The sequence below is a fragment of the Erpetoichthys calabaricus genome, chromosome 1, assembly GCF_900747795.2.
Source record: "Erpetoichthys calabaricus chromosome 1, fErpCal1.3, whole genome shotgun sequence".
Lineage (NCBI taxonomy): Eukaryota > Metazoa > Chordata > Cladistia > Polypteriformes > Polypteridae > Erpetoichthys > Erpetoichthys calabaricus.
Window position 1 is genome coordinate 36,291,040 of NC_041394.2, and position 26,115 is coordinate 36,317,154.

Below are 26,115 nucleotides of genomic sequence, written 5' to 3' on the forward strand. Positions count from 1 at the left end.
AATTCCTAGCCTCAGAGCCACCACTCCACCCAAAAGCAGAATGGAAAATCAAGATGAAATTATTGTGAAAAAGAAAAAAAAAACATTATTCCCATATAACTGTTTGGTACGTTTTAATTTTTTTTAAGTTTTCTAATTTCTATAGAAGGGGCCTGAGTTGCCTCGAAAGCTTGCATATTGTAATCTTTTTAGTTAGCCAATAAAAGGTATCATTTTGCTTGTCTTTTCTCTACATTCATAATGGCTAACACGGTACAACACCCTAGTACTATATTGTTCCCAAAACACAGAATTTGGAAAATAAGAGTTCACTTAATTAGCCCAGGAGTTAACTTAAAAACAGAAGATAGTTGGAACAAAAACCTGCAGCCACAGTGTATCCTCAGGACCAAGTTTGAGAAGCACTGCTCTAATCTCACACGGATCCCGTGCACACTCCACTACACTGCATTACTTGCATTGTACTTCTTGCAGAGCACTCATTGGCTGTCTGCTCTCACATGCAAATGAGCCTGCCCCAATGACGTAGGACACTAGGGATGCCTGACAGCTTGACTCTGTGTCACGGGAGCGCAGCGCCACTGCCTCTAACTTGCTAATACTATGCAAATGGAGCATAGCATGAGCATAGGTTCAAAAGTCATGGAATGTGACGTGGAATTGGGGATGGGGCTGCAAAAACTCACGACAGGTCGGTGGAAATAGGCAACTATAATTCCGGCTTTGCAGGCATCAAATTTCAGCTCTGCTTACCTGTCTCTTCTCTTCGCTCTGAAAACAGATCGTTTTGCAGATGCCCGTTACAGTCAATGTAATCTGGATAGAGTTTCTAATACATTTTCAGCTTCAGTTTATGTTCACTTTGTTTTTGTTTACTTGGAGAAACTGCAACATACAGCATACGACTAAGAAGCCGCAGCAGGCAAACACGTCAGCATGCACTTCTTCACTTCCTCCGAAAATCCAAACACTGGCCATTTTGTCTGCTATGTAGGTCTACTTATGATTTTTATTTGTCATTGCACATCGGTGATGGAACGTTTTATATAAAAGTCGCAGGTATGCCCATCATTGCCACCTCTGGCAACTTTTTTTCAGTGGCTTCCAATACTGTCTCAGAACTGAAATCAATGGGTTCAAATTATGGCCGATTTTTTTTTTTTATTTCCAGGCATTCTAATTTTGCTATCACCAAGTAATGGGCATTTTGATTCAACTTAATGAATCGATTCTTTTCAACTACTCTTTTAAGTGAATGGATTCTTTTGATTCATTTTTAGAGATAGCTTATACTGTAGTTTCCTTCTCCCTCTGATCACATCACAAATATATAATTTGATAATTTGTACATTTGTTTAATATATATGATGTATGTACAGTTAGGTCCATAAATATTTGGACAGAGACAACTTTTTCTAGTTTTGGTTCTGTACATTACCACAATGAATTTTAAATGAAACAACTCAGATGCAGTTGAAGTGCAGACTTTCAGCTTTAATTCAGTGGGGTGAACAAAACGATTGCATAAAAATGTGAGGCAACTAAAGCATTTTTTTAACACAATCCCTTCATTTCAGGGGCTCAAAAGTAATTGGACAAATTAAATAACTGAAAATAAAATGTTCATTTCTAATACTTGGTTGAAAACCCTTTGCTGGCAATGACAGTCTGAAGTCTTGAACTCATGGACATCACCAGATGCTGGGTTTCCTCTTTTTTAATGCTCTGCCAGGCCTTTAGTTGCTGTTTGTTTGTGGGCCTTTCTGTCTGAAGTTTAGTCTTCAACAAGTGAAATGCATGCTCAGTTGGGTTAAGATCAGGTGACTGACTTGGCCATTCAAGAATGTTCCACTTGTTTGCTTTAATAAACTCCTGGGTTGCTTTGGCTGTATGTTTTGGGTCATTGTCCATCTGTATCATGAAACGCCGCCCAATCAATTTGACTGCATTTAGCTGGATTTGAGCAGACAGTATGTCTCTGAACACCTCAGAATTCATTTGGTTGCTTCTGTCCTGTGTCACATCATCAATAAACACTAGTGTCCCAGTGCCACTGGCAGCCATGCACGCCCAAGCCATCACATTGCCTCCTCTATGTTTTTCAGATAATGTGGTATGCTTTGGATAATGAGCTGTTCCACGCCTTCTCCATACTTTTTTCTTGCCATCATTCTGGTAGAGGTTAATCTTGGTTTTGTCTGTCCAAAGAATGTTTTTCCAGAACTGTGCTGGCTTTTTTAGATGTTCTTTAGCAAAGTCCAATCTAGCCTTTCTATTCTTCAGGCTTATGAGTGGCTTGCACTTTGCAGTGCACCCTCTGTATTTACTTTCATGCAGTCTCCTCTTTATGGTAGACTTGGATATCGATACGCCTACCCCCTGGAGAGTGTTGTTTACTTTGTTGGCTGTTGTGAAGGGGTTTCTCTTCACCATGGAAATGATTCTGTGATCATCCACCACTGTTGTCTTCCGTGGACCTCCAGGTCTTTTTGTGTTGCTGAGTTCACCAGTGCTGGCTTTCTTTCTCAGGATGTACCAAACTGTAGATTTTGCCACTCCTAATATTGTAGCAATTTCTCGGATGGGTTTTTTCTGTTTTCACAGCTTAAGGATGGCTTCTTTCACCTGCATGGAGAGCTCCTTTGACAGCGTGTTGTCTGTTCACAGCAAAATCTTCCACATGCAAGCACCACACCTCAAATCAACTCCAGGCCTTTTATCTGCTTAATTGATAATGACATAACGACGGACTTGCCCACACCTGCCCATGAAATAGCCTTTGAGTCAATTGTCCACTTACTTTTGAGCCCCTGAAATGAAGGGATTGTGTTAAAAAAATGCTTTAGTTGCCTCACATTTTTATGCAATCATTTTGTTCACCCCACTGAATGAAAGCTGAAAGTCTGCACTTCAACTGCATCTTAGTTGTTTCATTTAAAATTCATTGTGGTAATGTACAGAACCAAAATTAGAAAAACGTTGTCTCTGTCCAAATGTTTATGGACCTAACTGTATATGTGCATATAAATATATAATAATATTGCTTGTTAATTTATATTTAATTCATTATCTATAAATATATAATTATATATAATACTGTATATATTTCATTATATATTTAACATGAAAATTCATGTATCATTGCCCTGTTTCCATTCATAAAGCATGGTAACACATTTATGATGCAGAATTAAAATAAGATGTTTCATTAAAAAATCACAAGTGAATGAGAATTGTGCGGCTGATAATGATTTGTACGCAAATAAAATGAACGAGGATCGTTAGGCCGATTCTCATGTAGTAACTTATTCATGAATCAAATGAAAGAGAATTGTGGATACAGACTTGTTTGCATATGAGATGAACAAGAATCATTAGGCCAGGGTTGGGCAATCTGGCTGCAGGATTTTGTTAATCAGAAGCCAATCTTTCCCCATATCAGACCTTATTTAATTTTATGGCTTGTTAGTCTGTAATATTAGGTTCTTATATCGTAGATTTTTTTCCCATTCCAAGGATATCATCCAAATCATTTGAAGCCTAAAATGGATGATTTTCAGTCTGTCATATTTTTCTCTTAAGCGTTTTATTAAAACAAATATTGCATGATAAACTGCTGGCTCCTTTGTCATTTACATCATTTTTGCTAATAAGGAGCCATTAAAAACACGGAATGCAGTTTTTTAAGACTGAAGTAAGCAATTAAGAGTGAGGAACCTTAACAAGTGAGACCATTAAAATAAGCCATCAAAATGTATCTTAAGCAATAAGTGCTTCATCAGTAATATTTGACTTCTCATTAAGAAATTGGATTGGGACAAAAACCTGCAGCCACTGCGGCCCTCCAGGACCAACGCTGCCCACCCCCGTGTTAGACCGATTCTCAGGTACTCATTCATGCATGAATCAATCGTGAGTACAGACTCATTCTCGAATCAAATGAACAAAAATCAGTAGACTAATTCTTGCTTAGTGACTCGTTCAGGTATCAAAAGAGTGAAGTCTCATGAGTCAGGTGGCTCTTGTGAATGCACTTCATGCATCCACCAGCGAGCAGCAGCAACAAAATGGAAGACAAGACATCGTCCCGCAGAATATGCATGCGCTTTAGCGCTAATCCCATTGAGCTCCTTGGAATCGATTTGTTTGTCCTCACTAAACAATTCATATGATTCACAGAAAAGAGTCGTTTAAAAAGAACAAATCGCCCTTCACTGTTCTCACATTCTAAAGATGTTTGTGGTTTGCACACCAACATGGATGGTGGATCTGTCGCTGCTAGTACTGTCAATGGTTCTCCAAGACTCTTAAGCAGATTTAAACTGATGGGATTATTTCCCGCTCAAGGATGACTAGGTTCTGTCATGAAAAGATGCCATTTGGTTCATATTTATTATTTTAAAAAGTCAAGTAAAGTTGGAATAAACAGAAAACACTGTATTGCTTCACATAGAAATGACAACACCTCATAAACAGTACACAAATCACATTAACATTAAAAAAAATCATGACATAAAATAGAAATTCTGTACAATTAAATAGTATCTTCAATAAAATAAATGATAGAAATGTAATATTGCACTTCATCCCAGCATGTAAACACTTGTCTGGACTTGCAGAAGCGGTTGGTCTCCTTTCATGTGGGTCTTCCTGGCTGATTAGTTCTGACCACACACCACAGTCTCAGTCCTACAGACAGCAGTCTCAATAATAAAGGCCATAGGGGTGGTACCTGCCTAATGCAGCATGGCTCGCACTGGCCTCGCTCTGTGAAACCATTAAAGCAGGTAGTGGGTGCACTGACGTGTCCATTGTAGCAGGGCTTAGAAAGGGTGCCGGGTAATGTGGCACAGGAAGGAAGGCCCCAGAAGAATCTTGTCCAGGAAAGAAACCAACATATGGAGTTGGTCCAAATGTCCGGAGCTCAGGGTAAGGGGGGAGGTGAGCAGATACATTTACATGGCAGGCCTGGGCCATGGCGTCCTGAATTGCTCTCTTCAGCTTCATCCGCCGGTTTTGGAACCAATTCTTGATCTAGAAAATGACAAGGAAATAAACTGGTTGGTAGTGTGTCTTGAATGAAGATATTGTCTCTTTTAGCTTATCACATAACCCACCTAAGTAGTGATGTGCAAGACGATTCTTTTTAGTGATTTGATTATTTTTGTTCAGTTCACCAAAATAATTCAAATCTTTAAATCACTTCAAAAACAACAAGCTATATTCTAGTTTAAAATTTAGAATAGCATCATAACACTAACAAATTTAAACAATTTAAAAAGCAGGCATCAAACTAATTCACACATAATAATCATCATCATCCTCAATACTGAATTTTGATAATAGATAGGAAAAAAAAAAATTGTACAAATAGAACCTTAGAATAGAGCACACGTCACAATAAAACCGTGAGAACAGTTTTGGATTAATCTCCGCAATGTCCTTCTTTTATATCCCATCCTTTCTGATGCGGTCTCCCACACATACAGTATATCATTAGTGACCTGAACGGAGACTCAACATGCTGCACGTCTCTTGTCTGCAGTTCGTTCCTCCATTCAGTACACAAACTGATTCTTTCAGTGAACGAGTGTACCGTTTCAGCCAGCATTTTCCCCCTGGCTGGTGTTCACAGTTGTTTAATTTTGTATCATTTATTGTTCTAATGTTTCCTTTGTACATTTTACTCTGCGTGTGTTTTGATTAAGGGGCGGAGCCTAGGTTATAACCCTTGTGTTTTTGTGGGTGGCTCCCCAAGGGGCTGGGCCACCTGTCAATCACCTGCAGGGTTGGCCCTTCACCCTAAGTGCCTCCCATAGTTCTTTGCAGTTCATTGAACACAGTAGGGGTGAAGAGTTTTGGCGAGTTCCTGTGTTTTTGCTATTTCATTTGTTTTCTGGATTTTCGGCCCTGTGCCTTTTTTTTCAACTTCATCTTTGGATTTCAGTTTGGGACTGTGATTGCTGATTTTTTGAACTCTTGCTTTCCTTTTGACTTCACCTATGGATTTTGGAATAGGACTGTTTTTATTGTTTTATTTTGAATCTCCACTCTGTTTTTGACTATGCCTTTTGGATTCTGTGTTGGGACTTGTTTGCTGTGTCTGCCTTGCCTTTTCAGACATCTCCTTTTGCTCTTTGGAGCTTTGTGGCTTGCACAGCCTTTGGCGAAAATAAACCTTTTATTTTAATCAAGATTCGTCACTGCCCTTTTTATTTCTGGTCTGGGTATTTTGATGGTGTTTCTCCCCTCTAGTGGGCAACCATAGAATTGTTTTTTTTTTAACCTGTGCTTTTGAGACTCCCACATCTCGACAACTGTACTGCGAGTCTCTTGTCTGCAGTTTGTGAATGAACTTGCAATAGTTCTCCAGATCAGTAGAGGGCATACCGATTCATTCAATCAATCAGTGCACGTACGGTCAGCCACTCAGTCAGAGTAAACCGATCAATGGGAGGTGCTTGGTGTCATCTGCCAAGTCAGTCATTGGCTCGTTGTCATTGTGAAACAGTTTACTGATAGGCTATTTGCCGAAGACAGCAGCCATTTAAGTGAAGTTAAGGTGATAGCTCCAGACGGTTGTAGAATGCAATATAAAATGTGAATGCAAATGCATTGTACCAGTGCATTCATTCAGAGACCAAGACAAGTACAAAAGAACAAGTTTGTTTGTTCATTGATCATCACTACACCCAAGTATGCCATGGGTACCAATAGCTGTAAAAAAAAAAAAAAAAAAACAAAAAAACACAACATCTCATCCATCCAGTATCTAAACAGCTCTAAAATTCATGGTCGCTGCAGGCTGCAGCCTTTTTCTGTCATCCATAATTAATAATCCAGCAGCCATACCACATGTCCTTCAGAACAGGTCATCCACCAGACACTAAGCATGTTCATGCCTGGCCAGTACTTGGTAGGGAGACTGTCCATGAAAAAGTTTGAGTTGCTGCTGGAAGAGGTGTTGGCGAGGCCAGCAGGGGAAGCTTTCCTGTGGCCTGAATGTGGATGACAAGACTGTAATAGGCAGTTCATCAAGGACATCATGATACACCTTAATCTTGCAAAAGATGCCTAACGAGCTTTTATGACACCACAGGGAGTCAGGACTTCAGTTTTATGTCGCATCTGAAGGATGGCACCAGTTTTTACAGAGTAGTGTCTCTGCCATGGATCTACACAAACACCACAGAGTAAGTGACCATCCACCCCCCCCCCCCAATGGCCTCGCTAACACCTCATCCAGAAGGGACCCAAGCTTTTCCAAGGTGGTCTCCCATCCATGTTGTGACCAGGCCCAAACATGCTTAGCTTCAGATGGATGACCTGTTCTGAAGTGCATGTGGTGTCAATGCATTAGTGAGACACAGCAATAATTGAGAGACACGGCTCACATTCCAGGGTGCACCTCCCAGCATGCACAAGAGCACCTATTATGGGATGTTAGCAGAGAAGATAGATATATGTGTGTTTGTTATTTTATTGCTCATTATTTCATTGTTATTTCACTTCGTTTATTTCCTTAAGTAGTTTTAATAATTGCCATAGCTAAGAGTTTCTAATATACTGAATCAGTCATAAAGTGTGCGTTGATGACTGGAGGTCACTTATTTGTGTTTGACTTGCATTGCATGTTTGTTATACGATTAAGACAAAGTTGTTTAAAGTGTAATGTTTAGTGTTTATGTGTTAGGAATGTGCCTTAGTGTTATTTACAGGCAGCACTATTCTTTCAATAATAGTTTATGTTGTTGCATTAATGTACTTTACTACAAGTTTGTCGATAACGTTTATTGATAAACTTTATTAATTTGGATTTCAAACTGCTGATAAACTAGTACCTATTTTGAGTAATACTGACATCTAGTGGACTTTTGTATAATTTACCAATAAGTTTTATATATCCTTTTTTTTCTACTGTAGACCACACATAAACCTATTTAAATACAGGTATATAACTTCATATAAACCAATAATTTCATTATGAGCTGCTGTATGGAATTCTCTGCATCATTCACCATTGTCCTGACTGACACTCCGGAGTGAACACTGCAAGTCCTCAACTCATCACAGATACTACAGTCGTCCTTTGCTACAGTGAGCACATGGCTGGAACAGACCAGCATAGGACAGAAGTAAATTCCAAGGCACAACTCACGCATACAACCAAATGAAAACTGCATAACCACAAGACATCAGCTATCCTACTGAGAGATTTGAAACAGAGCTGTCCGTGGAAAAACTCACACTCAACTCATGTGATGAAAAAATTAAGATTAAACTAAGGTGAGATAATAAAGATCCTTGCATCCAATATCCAGATTACCAATTAATTGATTCCAGGATTACAGGGGTCAAAGTCTACCCCAGCAGCATCAAGCACAAGGCAGGAACCAGACCTGAATGAGGTCCACCACAAAGCACATTGGCTCACTCACTTGCATCAGAGAAATTTAGAGACTCCAGGTAACCTCTCATGTACATCTTTAAAGTAGTTCAACAGTAGAAAGGTTCAAGCAACTGATGGACTCCCGACACCCACTCCACCATCACCAGGAGGTAAATCACCAACTATTTTCTCGGCAGAGCTTCACCACAGTGGAACCCCTTAATCCAAAGCTGTCCACAATACATAGGCTCGAGAGGGGGTGAGAGACTGACCGCAGCCCTTCCTACACCTCAAGAGCATCTACCTAATGGGATATCCCTCTCTAAAGGGGCTAGAAACTTGATCTTGGTCTAAATTGATAGCTTATAACCCGAGATGTTCTGGAAATTCAAGCATTTTTAGGCAGCAGTAACCTGGTGGGCACTTTACTAGTGTACAGAAAAAATGATTGTAATTAAAGCACAATCTCTGCAAGCACATCTGTTGATAATCCCCTAAGGTATGGCACATACATGTTCAGAACTCATAATCAAGTGTTAGTTCTTATGTTTGTAAACTATGGGCAGAGACTTTACTGTTGTTTAAATCTACTCTTTTGTAGCATTTTATTTTAGGACCGTAGATTCACTAGCACTATTTCTGTAGAAGGTTCTGTAGTACTAGGGTGTTGTACCGTGTTAACCATTATGAATGTAGAGAAAAGCCAAGCAAAATGACACCTTTTATTGGCTAACTATAAAGATTACAATATGCAAGCTTTCGAGGCAACTCAGGCCCCTTCTTCAGGCAAGATGTAATCAAGATGTAGACGGTTCTAGAATTTAAATAGCATGCAAAAGTCCAAGATAATGAAGCCACGTGTATTACTATGCATGAGACAGCAAAGCAAAACAAATCCAGTTTAGCCCCACAACAGCTTCACTGCATCCAGACCTGAGGGGCTCGCTTCATCTGCCTCCGCTTGAGAATCTTGAATTATGGAAACATCTTGACTGTAAGGAAGCCCCTGTACCACTTTAGAAATGAAGTGTTGAATGACCATGTAATGATTATGAACCACAAAGTAGCTGCTTTCAGCACAATACTGACTGGTGGACCCCACGGGAGCTTTCTTGCCTGTTTATGGTTATTTTGAACAAATTTGTAGGAAGGTTTTCTATGTTGTGCATGACATAGGATGGTGGGTACTACAGAAACATACAGCTTCTTTCACACTGACTTGATACTGACTACTGGAAACACTTACTGACCAAAGCGTTAGGTTATACTGGGCCAATCCCAACCCTGGCCCACTGGGTGACCAGGAGTTGGTCACTTAACCAGCTGCACCTCACACTATATGAATATGGACACTATTGACCATGCAGGTGTGTTTTAGGTCACTTTGCATGAAAGTGTCAATTTAACAAATGCATGTCAATGTCATTGCACCTGAACATATTCTTGCAGACTCCATCCCTCTCGGTCCTTATAGCAGTTCAAGGAGGACAGCAGCTAATCAAAACTATAACTAAGTGGCTCAGGGAACAAAACATCGAAATTTTGGGTCCATGGCCAGGAAACTCCCCAGACCTTAATCCCATTGAGAACTTGTGGTCAATCCTCACGAGTCGGGAGGACAAACAAAAACCCACAAATTCTGACAAGCTCCAAGCATTGATTATGGGCTGCCATCAGCCAGGATTTGGCCCAGAAGTTGATTGCAATTCACCCTGGCATGCTGTCTGTCTGTCAGAGGTCTTGAAAGAGAAGGGCCAACACTGCAAATATTGGCTCTTTGCAAAAACTTAATGAAATTGTCAATTAAAGCCTTTAAAACTTATGAAATGCTTGTAATTATACTTCAATATACCATAGAAACATCTGACAAAAAGATCTAAAAACACTCAAGCAGCAAACTTTGTGAAAACCAATACTTGTGTCATTCTCAAAACTTTTGGCCACAACTGTGTATAGTGCAATTGTTTCATATTTCTACAAAGGAAATTCTGTCTTCCTGAATGAATCACATTGGTTCCCATAGCAAACTGCTTTTAAGGATAGAGTTGGCAATAATAAAACTTAAATATATTTTTTATAACTAGTAGAGTGTTGTACCGTGTTAGCCATAGATCGATGCAGGAAAAAGTAGGGTGAAACGGTACAACACTCTACTGCTATGGATATACCAGACACCACAATGTACCGGAGTCACATGGAACTGAAAACCTGATGGAAGAAACTAGCCCACTTGGACAGCGATATCTTCTTCTTGACCAAATGCAAAAAGGAAAACCTCATTCCTAAAGGCCTCTTGATACAAAATCCAACCATACACACTTACAACAGCCGATTTGCAGAACAGCTATGCATCAGAAGCTCAGAGAAGCTACAAAACCATCTAGTAAAAATTTGCTACAGCCTCAAAAAGAATATCCAAGAAGAGGTCTACAACTTCATTCTTCTCCTGGAGAAGAACTTGCAAGATATGGTTAAAGAGTTGTAATTATATTACAAGAGACTCCAGGGACTTCTGATCAAAAACAAAAAGCTACAAAGACTCAGAGAGAAAGCTGGACGCTTACCCACATCATCAATAAACATGGACCTTCAGACCGGGGGGGGGGGTATTTTTCGTACGTGGATTACTCGTTTAGCTGGATGTAATTGTTGACGATTTGCCCTGATCCTGGATCTGTCGGTTTTTCGAAACTCTTGCTGGAAGTGTCATAGCAGCACATCCAAATCCGCAAACCTGCTCTGAGCAGGTTTGTTCTACGTAAACAAGGATTAGTTTACACACGTAATCAGTGACGGTGCATGGACGTCATCCAGTCATGGCTTTGCCGTTCATGAATGAGCGACCAATTGATATCGGTGCGCAAATTATACGAAGGGAATTTCATATAGAGAGGGTTTTGCGCGATCGGCAAGATCCTTTATTGCTCCCGGAGGAAATTCTGTATGAAAGATACCGCTTTAGCCGAGGGGGAATATTGTACCTCAAAAATGCATTAGCACCTTATATTCGAAGTCAAACTCGGTGAAGTCGGGCTCTCACAACCACACATATGGTATGCATTGCTTTGAGGTTTCTTGCAAGCGGCACTTTTTTTATATACTGTAGGCGATGCGGAACAGCTATCGAAAAGTGCAGTTTGCCAGGCAATTCGTAAAGTCTGTTTGGCTCTGAAACATTTCCTTCAGGTTTTCATTGTGTTTCCTGGACACCTGCGTGTGCAGACAAAAGAGGCATTTCATGCCATTGCAGGTATTCCATAAAGAATCTCAGAATCAGCCTAACATTCTCATTACCCAGGGTTTCCAAATGTGATTGGGGCACATGGGACTGATCAGAGTGGAGTTTGATCAAACATTATTTGGAAAATGTACCTCTCCTCCTGATGAATAATCAGACACAGTGTCTTCATCAAATATTTGACCTTCGTCAATATCTCGTTGGTCAGACACAAGTTCAAGGGATATGACATTCCCTGCAACTGACCCAACAAAAAAGAGGGCTATATGGAACCTACCTATGGCACACATTGAGGACAAATATATGCAATGATCATCCTTTACCTCAAATGAAGTGACCACTGCATCCTGCCACTGGTTCTGAGGAGGAGCTTCCCCCTGGAATGCCCTCAGAAACAGGGTGATGGGCATTTTGCTGGAGAGCCAACTCTTCTGCAGGGGTTAGGTCTGGACCACATGGAACTCCACCTGTTTTTTGCTTGTCTGCCTTCTTATTAGCTTTAAAATTAATGTTCTTTACATTATATATGATTCTTTATGTCATCAATTCTTTAAATAGTTATATACCAATATTTACCAGTTTGAAATATATATTCTTGTACTTCACTTTAACCTGTTCCCATGTTCTCCTTGTGCTCACATTTGATCTGGAATTATGACATGTTAAATAATAATTAATCTGACACATAGGAAATGAAACGCTGCTTTCAGTAAGTTCAATGCACATGCATTTCATTTGTCTGCCACTATTTGTCAGCTGTCTTTTCTGGTTTGGGCTGCTTTTGCAGTGTTACCCCTTGTGCATATTAAATCTTGAAATTCTTCATGTCCTTCGAATGAAAGGTCTTGCTCCGCTTGTGTGGAAAAAAAAATGCGCCCGTTCTTTCGTCATTTTGTTGCAGCCTATCAAAGACTTGCTGATCATGTTTTCTAGACTCAATATATATGGGCTTTTCACTCAGCGCGGGCGCGCGCATTCATCTCGGATGATTAGATCCAGCTCGACTAATCTAATACACAGCTGCGTTTGAAAAACCGACTAATCTGGATGAGTTTCACTGGCATTAACTCATCCAAGATGAGACACCTGATCTCGGATTGTTTATGCGACGTACAGAAAATACCCCCCTGTACTGTTAATCTTTCTTCCTACACACCGAACAAAAATGAGACGTCAGTACTTTCAAAGGGCCTCTCATTCTGTCCGGCTAATCCTATCGATAAAATCAGACTCTGCAGTGATATGGAAGAATTTTTCAGAAAGCTCAGACTTAAAAAAACCCTTCCATAATAAGGAGGACAGTAATACACAGGAAGCAAGCATGAGCTGATACAATAATTCCACCAAAAAACCCACATGGACACCAGAACCGTGAAGAAACCCCACTCTGGACAAATACATAGACAGCTTCCGACAGAGGGTCAAAACTGGGATCCTGGACCGAGAGTAGAACCAGGTATACAATATCAGTTTACGAGAAAAGCAAGCCATACATTCTCTAAGGGAAAACACAGAGATCATTGTCAAACCAGCCAATAAAGGGGGTGCCTTAGTAATCATGAACACATCTGATTATATAAAAGAGGCACAGAGGCAGCTTTCTGATACCACTTATTACTGCAAACTACAGGAGGACCCCACTGATGTTTACATGAAAGAGTGGAAGAAATTGTTAAGCAACTTACCTGTTTACATCAAGGACCACATCAGTAGTCGAATCCCTGAGAATCCAAAAGTGGGATACTTCTATATGCTCCCCAAAATCCATAAAGATGGGAAACCAGGAAGGCCAATAATCTCAGGAATTGGCACACTGATGGAAAATATTTCAGGATGGGTTGAAAGCATTCTCAAACCCCTTGCCAGAAACACACCCAGCTATGTACAGGACACCACCCACCTCTTAAAAAAACTTGGCTCCCTCAGAAATGGTGTCTAGGGCAGCTTTTTTGTTACAATGGATGTGGAGGCATTATACACAAACGTACCTCATGATGATGGAACTATGGCCTGTCAGACGTACCTGCAACAACATGGCTTACAAACAGAGCCGGTGATACAATCGATAAAATTCATATTAACTCGCAATGTGTTTTCTTTTGGTCAGGACATTTACTTACAACTAATGGGAACTGCAATGGGATGTCGTTTCGCAACCCATTATGCAAACTTATTCATGGCAAGATTAGAACAGGACTTCTTGTCAACATGTGCAATAAAACCAATGCTTTACCTTTGCTACATAGATGACATTCTTATAATCTGGTCCGCAAGCGAAAAAAAACTTCTTTGCTTCCTTAGGAATTACAATTCATTCCACCCCAACATAAAACTTAAATTATTCACAAACAGAAATCAGCTTTCTGAACACTACCATTCGCATAAAGGACGGTACCCTAATGACCTCTATTTTTCACAAACCAACAGACAGACGGACATATCTAAGTTTCCACCAGAAGCATATACGGAACTCCATCATCTACAGCCAGGCAATACGTTACAATCATATTTGCTCAGACCCAGTGGATTGGGACACACAACTGCAGAAACTCAGGACAGACTTCATCAAACAAGGATACACTCCCAAATCAACAGACCTACAAATCAGGAGAGCTACGGTTATACCCAGAGAAAATCTTCTGGAATACAAAGGTGCAGAAACCAAGAACCTGGTCCCACTCGTTGTAACTTATCATCCACATCTGGAAACACTTTGCAAAATTATGAAAGAGCTTCAACCCATGGTACAGAAAGACAATAAACTGAAGGATATATTCCCATATTCACCTGTGCACATATCTACACGACAGATCAGGTAGTTATACCACATTGCCAGCAGGAGCATAAAATAAAGGGTCTGTTCACATGCAAATCTGCTAATATGGTCTACCTAATCATGTGCTTAAGGTGCCCCAACACTGGACTGTATGTAGGGGAAACTGGTCAGACACTGCGCCAGCGAATGAACTCACATAGATTTCATATTAATCAGAACGGTGGCAGCACACTTTAACAGTAATGGCCACAGCATAAAAGATCTGAGGGTCACTGTGCTTATGAGTAATTTCAAGACCCATTAGGAGCAGAGAGAATGGGAATACAAATCTTATGCTTAAATTCAACACTCTACAAAATGGTCTGAACAGAGACAGGAGTTTTATGACAATTGACCAGCTAACTACATCAGTGGCCTATCTTACATTCAATGCACTTCAAAAAAACCTTACAGGACTTTCTCTAGTGATGGTTATCTTATCTCTACATTTTATTAGTTCATTGTTCTCTTCTTTCAGGGTTAATTCATCTCAGGTGTATTCATTTTGCTAACATTTGAACAAAAAGGTTAAGATGAAAGAAAAAATCACTTTGCTGTCCCAATATAAGCTAGAGTATTTTTCAGCTTCTTTGTTACACCTTACCTTATGAAGGGGCCTTAGCTGCCTCAAAAGCTTGCATTTGTAATCTATTTAGTTAGCCAATAAAAGGTTTCATTTCACTCTACTTTTTCCTATATTTAAAACTGGAATTTTACTGATCAATACCTTACCTTTTTATCACAAGAAATGACACATTATGCTATTAACAGAACTCAAACCTATCAAATCTAATCTAAAATGGCACAATGACATGGTGGTGTTGCTACTGCCTCACAACAAGGAGATGGGGGTTAAGACCGGTGTCCCCTGCAATGAGTTTGCATGTTCTCCCTGTGTTTAGGTGGGTTTCTTCTGGGTGCTCCTGCTTCCTCCCACAGTCCAAAGATTTGCAGTTTTAGATAAACTGGCATTGCTAAACTGGCCCCAGTATCTGAGTATGTGTCTGAGTGTGAGTGTTTTCACTCTGATGGACTGGCACCCTGTCCAGGGATTGCTCCTGCCTTGCTGGTACAGGCTTCAGCTTTCTTGCAAGCCTGCACTGGATAAGCAGTTTTAGAAAATGTATGGACAATATAATATTACTAATATATATATATTATATATACACACATATACACACACACATATACACAGTATATTATATATATAAAATCCTAAGCCTAAAAGTGCAACGATTTTGTGCAACAATTTAATGTGATATTATTTTATGTCACATTTTTGTCCTACTTTAAAACCTACATATATATGTTTGGTATCATTCTTTTCAGAATTTATCGAACTTTAATGTGATGTTGTTAGATTTTCAGATTCTTATTCCGTTTTTAAATTATAAACTAAAATATCAGGAACTCATGTCCTGCGAGACGAGACTTTGTGCCAACAGATTTAACCACGCCCAGGGCCTGAAATAAAAGACAAAGAGTAGGACAGCTGCTGTACAGGCTTTTTAATGTTCGAAGCACTGCACGAGATGCAGATCACGCGGCATGGCAGCAACAGCAAGCCAGCAGCTGATCGAGCAAAGAGGAGTTAAAAAAAAAAAAAAAATGTTTCCCATTGTATCACCGTTTAAGAGGGGGGATTTGGAGGAGCGACCGCGTCTCCTTGGGGTGCGTTCAGCCCCCCTCTTCACAACACGAGCAGCAGAGACAAGAAGTGGCTGGCACTTTAGCGCAGGCCACGGGGGTTGGTGAGTGAAGCAAGCAGTGGGTAAGCCCCCTAGTAATATAATATAAAGCCCACCTTACCAAACTCAGAATCATGGGTGGTAGTAATGGGTTCAAAACATAACAGGGCACACACTTGTCCTTACATAGGGCTAATCCAGAGTCACCAGTCCACCTAAAATCACATACAATTCTTTGGGGACGTTGGAGATAAAACAACACTTCCAGATGAATGTTCTCACTGGGAGAATGTGCACAGTCCATATAGACATTGACTGGTCATGTGATTCAAATTTTGGGCAGTACTAACCACTGCACCACCATGCTGCCCATAATATAATGTAATACAATATATTACAAAATTATGTCAGACAGTATGGCAGTGCATTGGTTAGAGCTACTCCTCATGGGTCCTCTGCTCAAATATGGTGCTCAGTTGCATTCGATTTGAAGTTTGTTGGCGGTGTCCGTGTATACATTTGGTGTTTCCCCAAGGTCCTCCACTTGACCTCTCACATCTCAGAAATACATGCTAAGTATTCCTTTGTAACTAGTGGTTGGCTACTCTATAGTGCTTGGTGCTGCCAGGACCCAGTGTCCTATACCCATATGATTCTGAATTGGATTAATCAGGTTTGAGAAAGTTAGAATGCAATGTCTATCCATTCATCTTCTGAATTCTCTTAGCAGTACAGAATACCTATATGGGCAAATTGCTTTTTTTAAGAAAACTGATTTATCAATAAATATATTAATTCTCCATCCGTTTTCTAACCTACTTAATCAGGTGAGTATCTCAGTTACAGTAAACATAAAGAAGGAACCGACTGTTCTGAGCACTAGCTCATCTTAGGGCACCTTCAGTTCTGACTGGCCAGTTAACCAAACTGAATGGTCTTTAATTTATGGGAGAAAAGCTGGAGAATTTCAAGAAAAGAAAAATTAGAATAGAATACGGTCTTATTCTTGAGATGTAAATGTCAGTTTAACTGCATATGCCAGATGAGTATGAAGTAATTGTGTCTATACATATGCACCCTTAAAAATACTGGTTCTGTAAAGACACTTTACTGGATTCTGTGGTTTCTCGTAGAACTTTCACTTGTCAAAGAAGGGTTTCCTTCCAGGAAGGGTTTGAAATTAATTGCTTAGGCTTTAAAATGCCCCAATTTGTGGACAAAACAACTTTTTAATGTATTGTAGGCCGACTAAAAGATCAAGAAAACCTGCGCTTAACTGGTGTTACTGTATACATCAAGAGTCCTTTTAAAATCAGAAACAAATTGGGATCTCAAAAACATGTTTCTATTTATTTACGGTTATTTGTACAGCCGGTTACCAATCTAAACAAATAAAAGGTTCTTTCTGAAAGCTTCATATAAAATAATTCTGGTATCGCTCTGCTTTGAGTGTGGGCGCCTCATTGGTTCCTGCTTTAGACTTCCGAATTTCTTAAATGGAAAAACCGCATTCAGAAAAATGGGTCACCGGATTAACGTGTCATATCTGATGTGTCAAGCGCCTTTCTGTGGTGAACAGCGCAGTAAAGAATATGTCCGTGGTGTTTAGTGAGGAGCGGGTTTCTCGTGACTCTCACCTGTTTCTCGGACAGACTGAGCTTTTTGCACAGCTCCTCCTTTTCACGAGTGCCCACATATGTCTGCTTCTTGAAGATGTTCTCCAGTTTGTTGATCTGCTCAGTGGTGAAGGCCGTACGGGGTCGACGTCCAGAGGAGGTGACTGTTGGAGGGCCAGCTGAGGCTTCGCGAGAAGTGAGACGACCCTCGTCTTTAAGAAAAGAAGGGGACGCCGAGCGACATCTTTCGCTTTCGTAGCCCGATGTTTCCTCCGAGTCACAAACTAAACCTTCGAGAGAGAAACAGATGATTTATTAAATATAATTTTTAAAAAATGCAATATTTCAACAATGCGGTTACTTTACAAAAAATTGCAGGTCAATTACGGTTATTGCAGTGTGACTATCTCAATATTAAATAACTGCACACAGTAGTCACTGGAAAAGTCCAAATATAAAATAGTTATATTTCAGATTGCATTCAATTTGCAAATGCACACTTTTAATACATCGTTGTTTTAATACTGATTCAAACAGATATGTAGGTTTGGTGTTTAATAGAGAATACACATTAATGTAAATCACGGTGGCAGATGCCCAGATCACGTTGAGAGCAAGTCAGGAACAAACTCTGGCCGGGCGTCGGTTCACTATATTTAATTCAACATTGTCATTTTGAAGTTGCATGATGTGAATGGCGCTGTATAAATTAAACACGGACTGCTCGAACTGAGCGACTGCTTACTGGTGAAACAAAGACATTCAACGGGGATAACCCCGAGACTTACCCGACTGCAGCGTGGAGGCTTCGCTTTTGGGCGGAAGTGTCTGCTGCCGCGGCGGCGCTTCGCATTTCGCCTGCGATCCGTGTGCCTTTTGGGTTTGCTCGGCCAGTCGGTCGGGTCGCTGCCCAGCTGACGTGGCCTGACGGGACTCTGGAATTGAGTTCGTCCAGCAGTGCTGAGTACAAGATGAGTCTCCGTGACTGCTCTGCGCCAGCCATTCCACCGAAAATTTCCCTTGCATCTTAAAAATCAGGATGGCGAACAAATAATCCACCTCAGTTTGGAAAACCCGACAGAGCTGAACGATGTAAGCGTTACACCTTGAATTCTTTGGACATATGTGTGGAGAATAATCCTGGGCAAGAACCAGCACCGACGATACTTCATAGAAATTCCGTTTAATAAATGGTGTGCGCGCTCGCCGTTGGTATTTATTCAACATTTGTCCTTTCCATTTACTATTCATTTACGGGTAGATCAAAGAAGAGCACCCCCTTGCTTTTTCACAAGTGCGGTAATTAAGAAGCACTATCGACTCTGAACGAGGCCATTAATTCCTGGCTCCAGTCAGTCTGGGACCCCCCTCTCCTCCCCTGTGCGGACACATTGAAATCCGCACACCCCCCCCCCCCCCCTTTCCAGGATGGGAATACAAGTTCACCTGCAACAGGAGAGAAGTGTGGCGCTTGCGGGCGGATTTGACCAAAATCTTTCAGTTAACTTTAGAGGCGTGCGCGTCTCTTCAGCCTCCTCGAGTTGAACGTTTGCACACAATGCAGCCACTGCGCGTTAATCACAGGCACCATTGCTTGTCTCCCCAAATGTTCAATGAAAACGCTATGTTTGTAACAAGTACTAATTTTACCGTGTACGAAGTGTAAGTATGAATACCATTGTCACTTCTCCAACTATGTTTTTCAGATGCTATTATGAAGAACCTAATTTCTGAATATGGTATGTTGTTAAAAAGAGTTGCATGGCATTTGAATGCCGTTTCGATTTTTTATTTTGATGCTCCATTTTTAGTTTTCATGTTTGCGTATAAGGAGTCGTGGTCAGATTGTTTGCCACATTTAAACTGATCGGGTAGAAGTCTACATGCTCATCCCTTGTTTGTTACTACATCCACCCCAGTTTACTGGGATAAGCTCCTGACCCCCGTCCTGGAATGGGCTTAGCCGGCTGACGTACTCTTCAAAATAAAGGCGCCGGCGATGGCATAGTGGAACCATTGTTTGATTCTCAAAACAATCATCTACATGAACGTTTCAGAAAGAATCATAATTTATTTCAACACATAACTATATTGTGAAGTACCAATTGCCGTATGATTTTTAAAGGACCCTAGCAGTACCGGATAAATGATTTCTTTCTCAATCTGTTGCGTATCCTTCGGTACCCTACTATACATTGAAGATTTCTGTTTTAGGCACACATTAGGGACCTTTTTAAAGCCCAAAGAACTAAATTCATACGAAAATAAATTGTTCTTTGTTAACGACAAGCAATGGTTCTATACGGTACACGACCCATTTTAGAGGCAGTCATTTTAAGAGTGCGGGACAAGACGCCAGACCATCTCGGGGTGAACACGAGCACACACACACACACATGATTGGAACCACAAAGTTCAGTAAAGTGTCTCAAAATAACAATTATTTTAAGAGTGTTGGTGGCAAAACAAGTGCATAACGCGATATTAATGTTTCGTCAGTATGGTGTTTACGGGTCTCGAGCTGATTACCAACAATTTTCTGTGATAATGCACATCTCAAAATACGAATATTATCTAGTGATTCTAAATTGCTCTAAGTGGAGTCGTTCTTAAATTTGTCCTGTGATGAGCTAGTGTCGATACATCCATCCCTGTTGGTCACTAAAATGGATGGCTCTATATAGGTTATCTATCCATGTTCCGTATTTTTCCTGTTTATCGCTTCGGGGTCGTGAGCCCGATTCTTTAGCGGCAACATCGGGTACAGAGCAGGGCACATTCAAAGCCGTATCAACACCGGGCCATTATAATTTAACGTTTACTTTTGTATTGGTAAAGATAATGGGACTATACGGGGGAAACTCAGTAAACACGAGGAAAACTGCAGTGAACTCCGTTATCTGGACCTTTGGAGCATACATGCGGGTCGCGCTCACCTGGACATTGGACAGATATACGCGCATTTTCTTGATGTCTCCGTGAAATTACCTCGAATATCCCCCACAAATGTGAACGTTAGGGTTAACTGGAAACTCTAAACTGGCCCTGTGTGTGTGTGTGACGGTGTATTGATCTAGACTGGCATCTGTCCAGGACTGGTTCAAGCTTTCCAGCACCCTCACAGGTTAGAATATGGCAATTACATTGGATTAAGCAAGTTTGATAATACTATAATAGAACAGAATAGAATATCTTCTCACCTTTTGAAATTGTATTTCCAGGTGAGGAATGGATCTCAGTAAATATAATATATAATATAATATAATATAATATAATATAATATAATATAATATAATATAATGCGGTGGGCTGGCGCCCTGCCCGAGGTTTGTTTCCTGCCTTGTGCCCTGTGTTGGCTGGGATTGGCTCCAGCAGACCCCCGTGACCCTGTGTTCGGATTCAGCGGGTTGGAAAATGGATGGATGGATAATATAATATAATATAATATAATGCGGTGGGCTGGCGCCCTGCCCGGGGTTTGTTTCCTGCCTTGTGCCCTGTGTTAGCTGGGATTGGCTCCAGCAGATCCCCGTGACCCTGTAGTTAGGATATAGCGGGTTGGATAATGGATGGATGGATAATAAAATATACTGTATAATATAATATAAGCAGGGTAATGGCACTACTGCCACGGGTCCAACGTCTGCGGTTTAACTTTTTTTCCCATGGTACTGCTCCAGGTACTCACATCGCTCAATGCGTGTGTGTTAAGTGAACTGATGATTCTAAATTGGGCCATTGTTTGTGTGTGTGTGTGCCCGAGTGTACCCTGAAATGGACTGGCGTCCCCTCCAGAGTTGCCGCTTCCTGCCTTGTACTCAATGCTGCGCTGCCAGAATGGCTGCGGCCCCCGTTCGCGACACCAAATTGGATGAAGAGGGCTTGAGAATTTGGTGTTATAATGTCATTTTAAAAGATTACTCTTACACTTTGCTAAGGGAAATGTTTACGCAAGTGTGTGCTTATATACTTAAAAGAGGGCGTCTTTTAAGGACAAGACAACTTATAACTCAGTAGCGTAAAATGGCATAATAAATCACTTAATAAATAGTATAATTAAAATAATTATACTTATTAAATTGTAATTGATTCGCTTATATTTCAGAACAATAACAATTGGCCTATCAAACAGATAACAAAAGAAAAAAAAATGAAATAAATGAGGCATGTCTGGATTTTTTACTTGATGACATTTATAGAGATTATTATTATTATTATTATTATTATTATTATTATTTGGCGACTTACAACATTTGAGATACAATTAGCTACATTTCTTCTGTTTTCCCAGTTTTGTAATTGATTCGCTTATATTTCAGAACAATAACAATTGGCCTATCAAACAGATAACAAAAGAAAAAAAATGAAATAAATGAGGCATGTCTGGATTTTTTACTTGATGACGTTTATGGAGATTATTATTATTATTATTTGGCGACTTACAACATTTGAGATACAATTAGCTACATTTCTTCTGTTTTCCCAGTTGGAGCACACGCAGGTAAAGTGACTTGCTCATGGCCACACAGTGACATTTGAGGTGGGGATAACACTTAAAAACTGTTGGATGACATAAACCGCATAAATGATGCTTATTCTACTGGGTGCTAAATTGCCCCCTAATGTGTTGATGCTACAGCACTCTTACATATAACGGTTCTTTAATGGCATTTACTGGGTTGTGAGGTTCCTCATTGGACTACTTGACAAAGAACCATTTTAATCTGAGAAGTTTTTTTGTTTTTTTTTTTTTGCATGCGAAGTTGGGTCTTTGAGCTTTTGCTCGGTCCCTATATGTGAACAAAACAGGAATCTTTATAGATATACTTAACAGATCACGAAAAACTGAATTTAGCATATCTTATAGTATAGTATGCTGCAAGAGTCTTTAAAAGAAGAAACCGACATCTCTTAGCATCTATTCGTGCTTAATTTTATGCCTGTTACAGATCATAATCAATACACTTCTTTCCGGATCTTTCACGTGGATGGTTCTTTTGAGTACCAAAAATGCTTATCATTGCTCTGAAGAACATCTTTGACAACTTTGTTTTTAAGAGTGACGGGTTGTTCCTGCCTTGTGCCCAACCCTGCTGTGGATACGCGGGTTAAAAAATGGACGAATGGATGGAGGGATGGATGTTCAACTGGAGTAAAATAAAAACTTTCTGGGTGTTTGATGGTAAATAAACAAATACATAAATAAAATATTTAGCTGTTAGAAGGCACTTAACCTGAAAAATTGCTCCATTGGCGCTGTACAATGGCTGACTCGGCGCCCTCGGAGGTTAACAAAGTATATCAAATCAAAATTAGGAAAGCTGTGTCTTTTTTGCGTCTAACTTTAATTGACAATCTGACATTTAGTCTTCTTTAATGAAGCACACCTCCCTACGTCATTTATTCCCTCCCATACCCGAGCTTGCATTCTGCTGCAGAGGGTCATGAAGACCCCAAGTCTGTCTCACACGGCACACTCACACACCCTCATGTCATATTCAAAATAATCTTTCACATACACTGTAGTAGGATACCTCGACAAATACGGTGGGAATACGCAAAGTTCTCTCCTTTCTCTGTGTATTTCTCCGGAGCCGTAATAAATGACTCTGGGATTTTGTGATTCCATAACAATGTCATCTGGAAGAAGTGACGAGAAAACGGTTTACATCCCACTTTATTCAAATAAGGCCGCTTACTTGACACCAGTGCAGTAATAATAATTAACGCCATCCTAAACAGGCTCACCAAGCCGCTTGTTAAAGGGCTAACAGGCGTTTTACGCCGCTAAATTCAGTCCTGTTTGTTTCCCCTGCAATATCAAAAGGACGGAGTGCCTTTGAAGTACAAAGGAGCTGTTAATCACCTATTAGCACCGACAAAGAGAATCTCTAAGGACAGGAGACAGAGGTCTGAAGGAGGAGAAGCTGTTCGAACTTGGGACTTCTCCGGATTAGCCCTCCTCCGACAAAACCCCCGCCGCGTCGCGCAGCGAGCACTTTTGTGTCCAAACAGAGAGCGCATTATCTAACAATGATCGCCATCGAAAGCGAGCCCCGCAGTCTGCAGCCGATAAGGACGCGTCCAGTTAGACGCCTGCGTGCCCGCAGTTGGCCCAGGGCTCCATTTTCTGCCTCCAGCACTTCAGATATCCGCGGATGAGGTGCTGCAGTCGCTGATGGGTACTTGGACTGGAGAAAGATGACAGACCGTAGAGCAGGAGGACACCTTTAGCTGCGCACCTTCACTTTTCTTCTAAGAGTGTCGTATGTTAAATCTCAGAAGAAAAAAAAAGTATTAATCTACCCATCGATTTACTGAGACTACGTTATCCACTAAAATAAAACATTTAAAAAATGGAGCAGGTACGATTTGCTTGTGATTCGTGCCTGAGGAGTTCAATTAAAGGAGAAAAAAAGATTACATCTTTCCAGAAGAAGGGGCCTGAGTTGCCTCGAAAGCTCGGATATTGTAATCTTTTTAGTTAGCCAATAAAAGATGTCATTTTGCTTGACTTCTCACTACATCCATAATGGCTAAGACGGTACAACACCCTAGGAGAATATTGGAAACACGACGGGCTGAATGCAGAAGCTCTGCTAAAGACCAAGCATTGCAGTAACCATGAAAAGGCACTAATATATTAGCTGAACAAATAACTCATTCTAGTACATCTTTCTATATATGAATCAATTACACATTCAGTTAATTCTGTTCTTACTCTCCACTAAATTCCCAAATCTGCTTTTTTAATTTTCATTTTTTAATCACATTATCGTTTTCCCATTCCTCGGATCAGAATCTAAGGACACACTAAGTATTTATAAATTTATGATGCCGTTATCGACGTGTGCAAAGTGATTTTTTTTACTTGCATTCTTAAAATACTGGCTCTTTAATGGCACTTTACTGGACTGTGGTGTTACATGCACTATATTAAAAACAATAATATCTTTAGCGGCACTATATGGTTCTTTACACTGTAGGTTCAGCGTTTCCGCCATTGCTTGACAAAGCACCATTTCATTCTGGGAAGGGTTCTTAGCGCGTGTAAAGTTGTTTCTTTGTGGTTTGAAAAACTTCCTAATATGTATAGAATAAAAGGAAACGTTTAATGTATGTGTGGCTGCAGAACACTAACAGATTTAGAAAACCCGGACTTAGCCACTTGTGTTACTGGACCTATGAGTCCCTTTAAAAGCAATGAGCCATTGGAATTTCACAAATTAGTTACCATCTAGTCATGGTTAGTCACAGTAAGGAGCCTGTGACAGATCTAAATAAATGCAAGTTATTTCTGGATCCTTCATGCGGATGGGTCTTTTGAGAACCCAAAATGGTTCCCCTATGGCATTGCTCTGAAGAATCTCTCTGGCACCTTGATTTTTAAGACTGTGAGACCATTGCTTAACCAAGAGCCATTTCCTTCTGGAAAGAGTTCTTGCATATTATTTTGGAAACCTCCATCAAAACAGAAATCTTTAATATACCTCTGCAGGATATTAACAGCTCAAGAACACTCCTTTCAATTGTGTTGCAGCAAGAGCCCATTGATGTTTCACAAATCATCTATGCCATCTATTCATGGTCATTTATGAAACCCGTTGTGGATCAAAATAAATTAGAAGTCTTTCTGGAACCTTCAGGTGGATGGTTCTTTTGGGAACCAAAGATGGTTCCCCAAAATGGCATGACCAAGATGACCGCCTTTGGCACATTTCATTTTAAGAGTTAATATGTCCTAATGAACATGCAGCTTGTGGCCACACTCTTGTGCCAAGACAGCCTTACCTTAAAGCTTCTGTCTTCCTTAACTGAAACATCTCCAAACATACACTGATTTAGTGTCAGAAAACCAGTCAAGTCCAGAAATTGTCTGTTTTTCTGCAAAGTTCACACACTTATCAGCCAAAGTATTACTCCCTGTTCAGTTCAAAAGCTGTTCAGTACCAAAAGGATGGCACATCTAGGGCAGTTGGTACCTGCTAAGAAAGGGCATACCATTCACAATTAAGTGGTGGTTATTTGAACATTCAAAGGGGACCAACACATTTATAGTAATGATTGCTTTATAATGGGTAAACACATGGCAAATTAAGTTAGTTTAGCACTTAAATATTTTATGTTACACAAATAATAGTAAAATACGATAGGGCAAAAACATACAGTTTGGACGTAATGAGAAATATATGTTAGGAAGTAGACGTGCATGGCAGGCAGTTATGGAGCCACACCATTTGATGGAAACCCATGCAAACTCTGCCAGCGACTCTGCCCATTTGATGATTACCTGTGAGTGCTGCAGCCCCATAGGGTAACCATCGGCAGAAAGGAGAAGAATCCTTAATTTATTTAGCTCAGTAACAGAA

General features: G+C 40.3%; 1 protein-coding gene across 1 annotated transcript; it reads right to left on the bottom strand.

Moving 5' to 3' along the window:
- Positions 1–4,434: 4,434 nt before the first annotated feature.
- On the bottom strand, positions 4,435–19,716 carry ved (ventrally expressed dharma/bozozok antagonist). Its single transcript, XM_028793279.2, has 3 exons — positions 18,535–19,716; positions 17,768–18,036; positions 4,435–5,034 (listed from the first exon to the last, which is right to left on the bottom strand). Exons 1-3 carry the CDS (start codon positions 18,995–18,997, stop codon positions 4,705–4,707), a joined length of 1,062 nt encoding a protein of 353 aa, XP_028649112.1. The 5' UTR covers positions 18,998–19,716; the 3' UTR covers positions 4,435–4,704.
- Between the last annotated feature and the right edge of the window lie 6,399 nt (positions 19,717–26,115).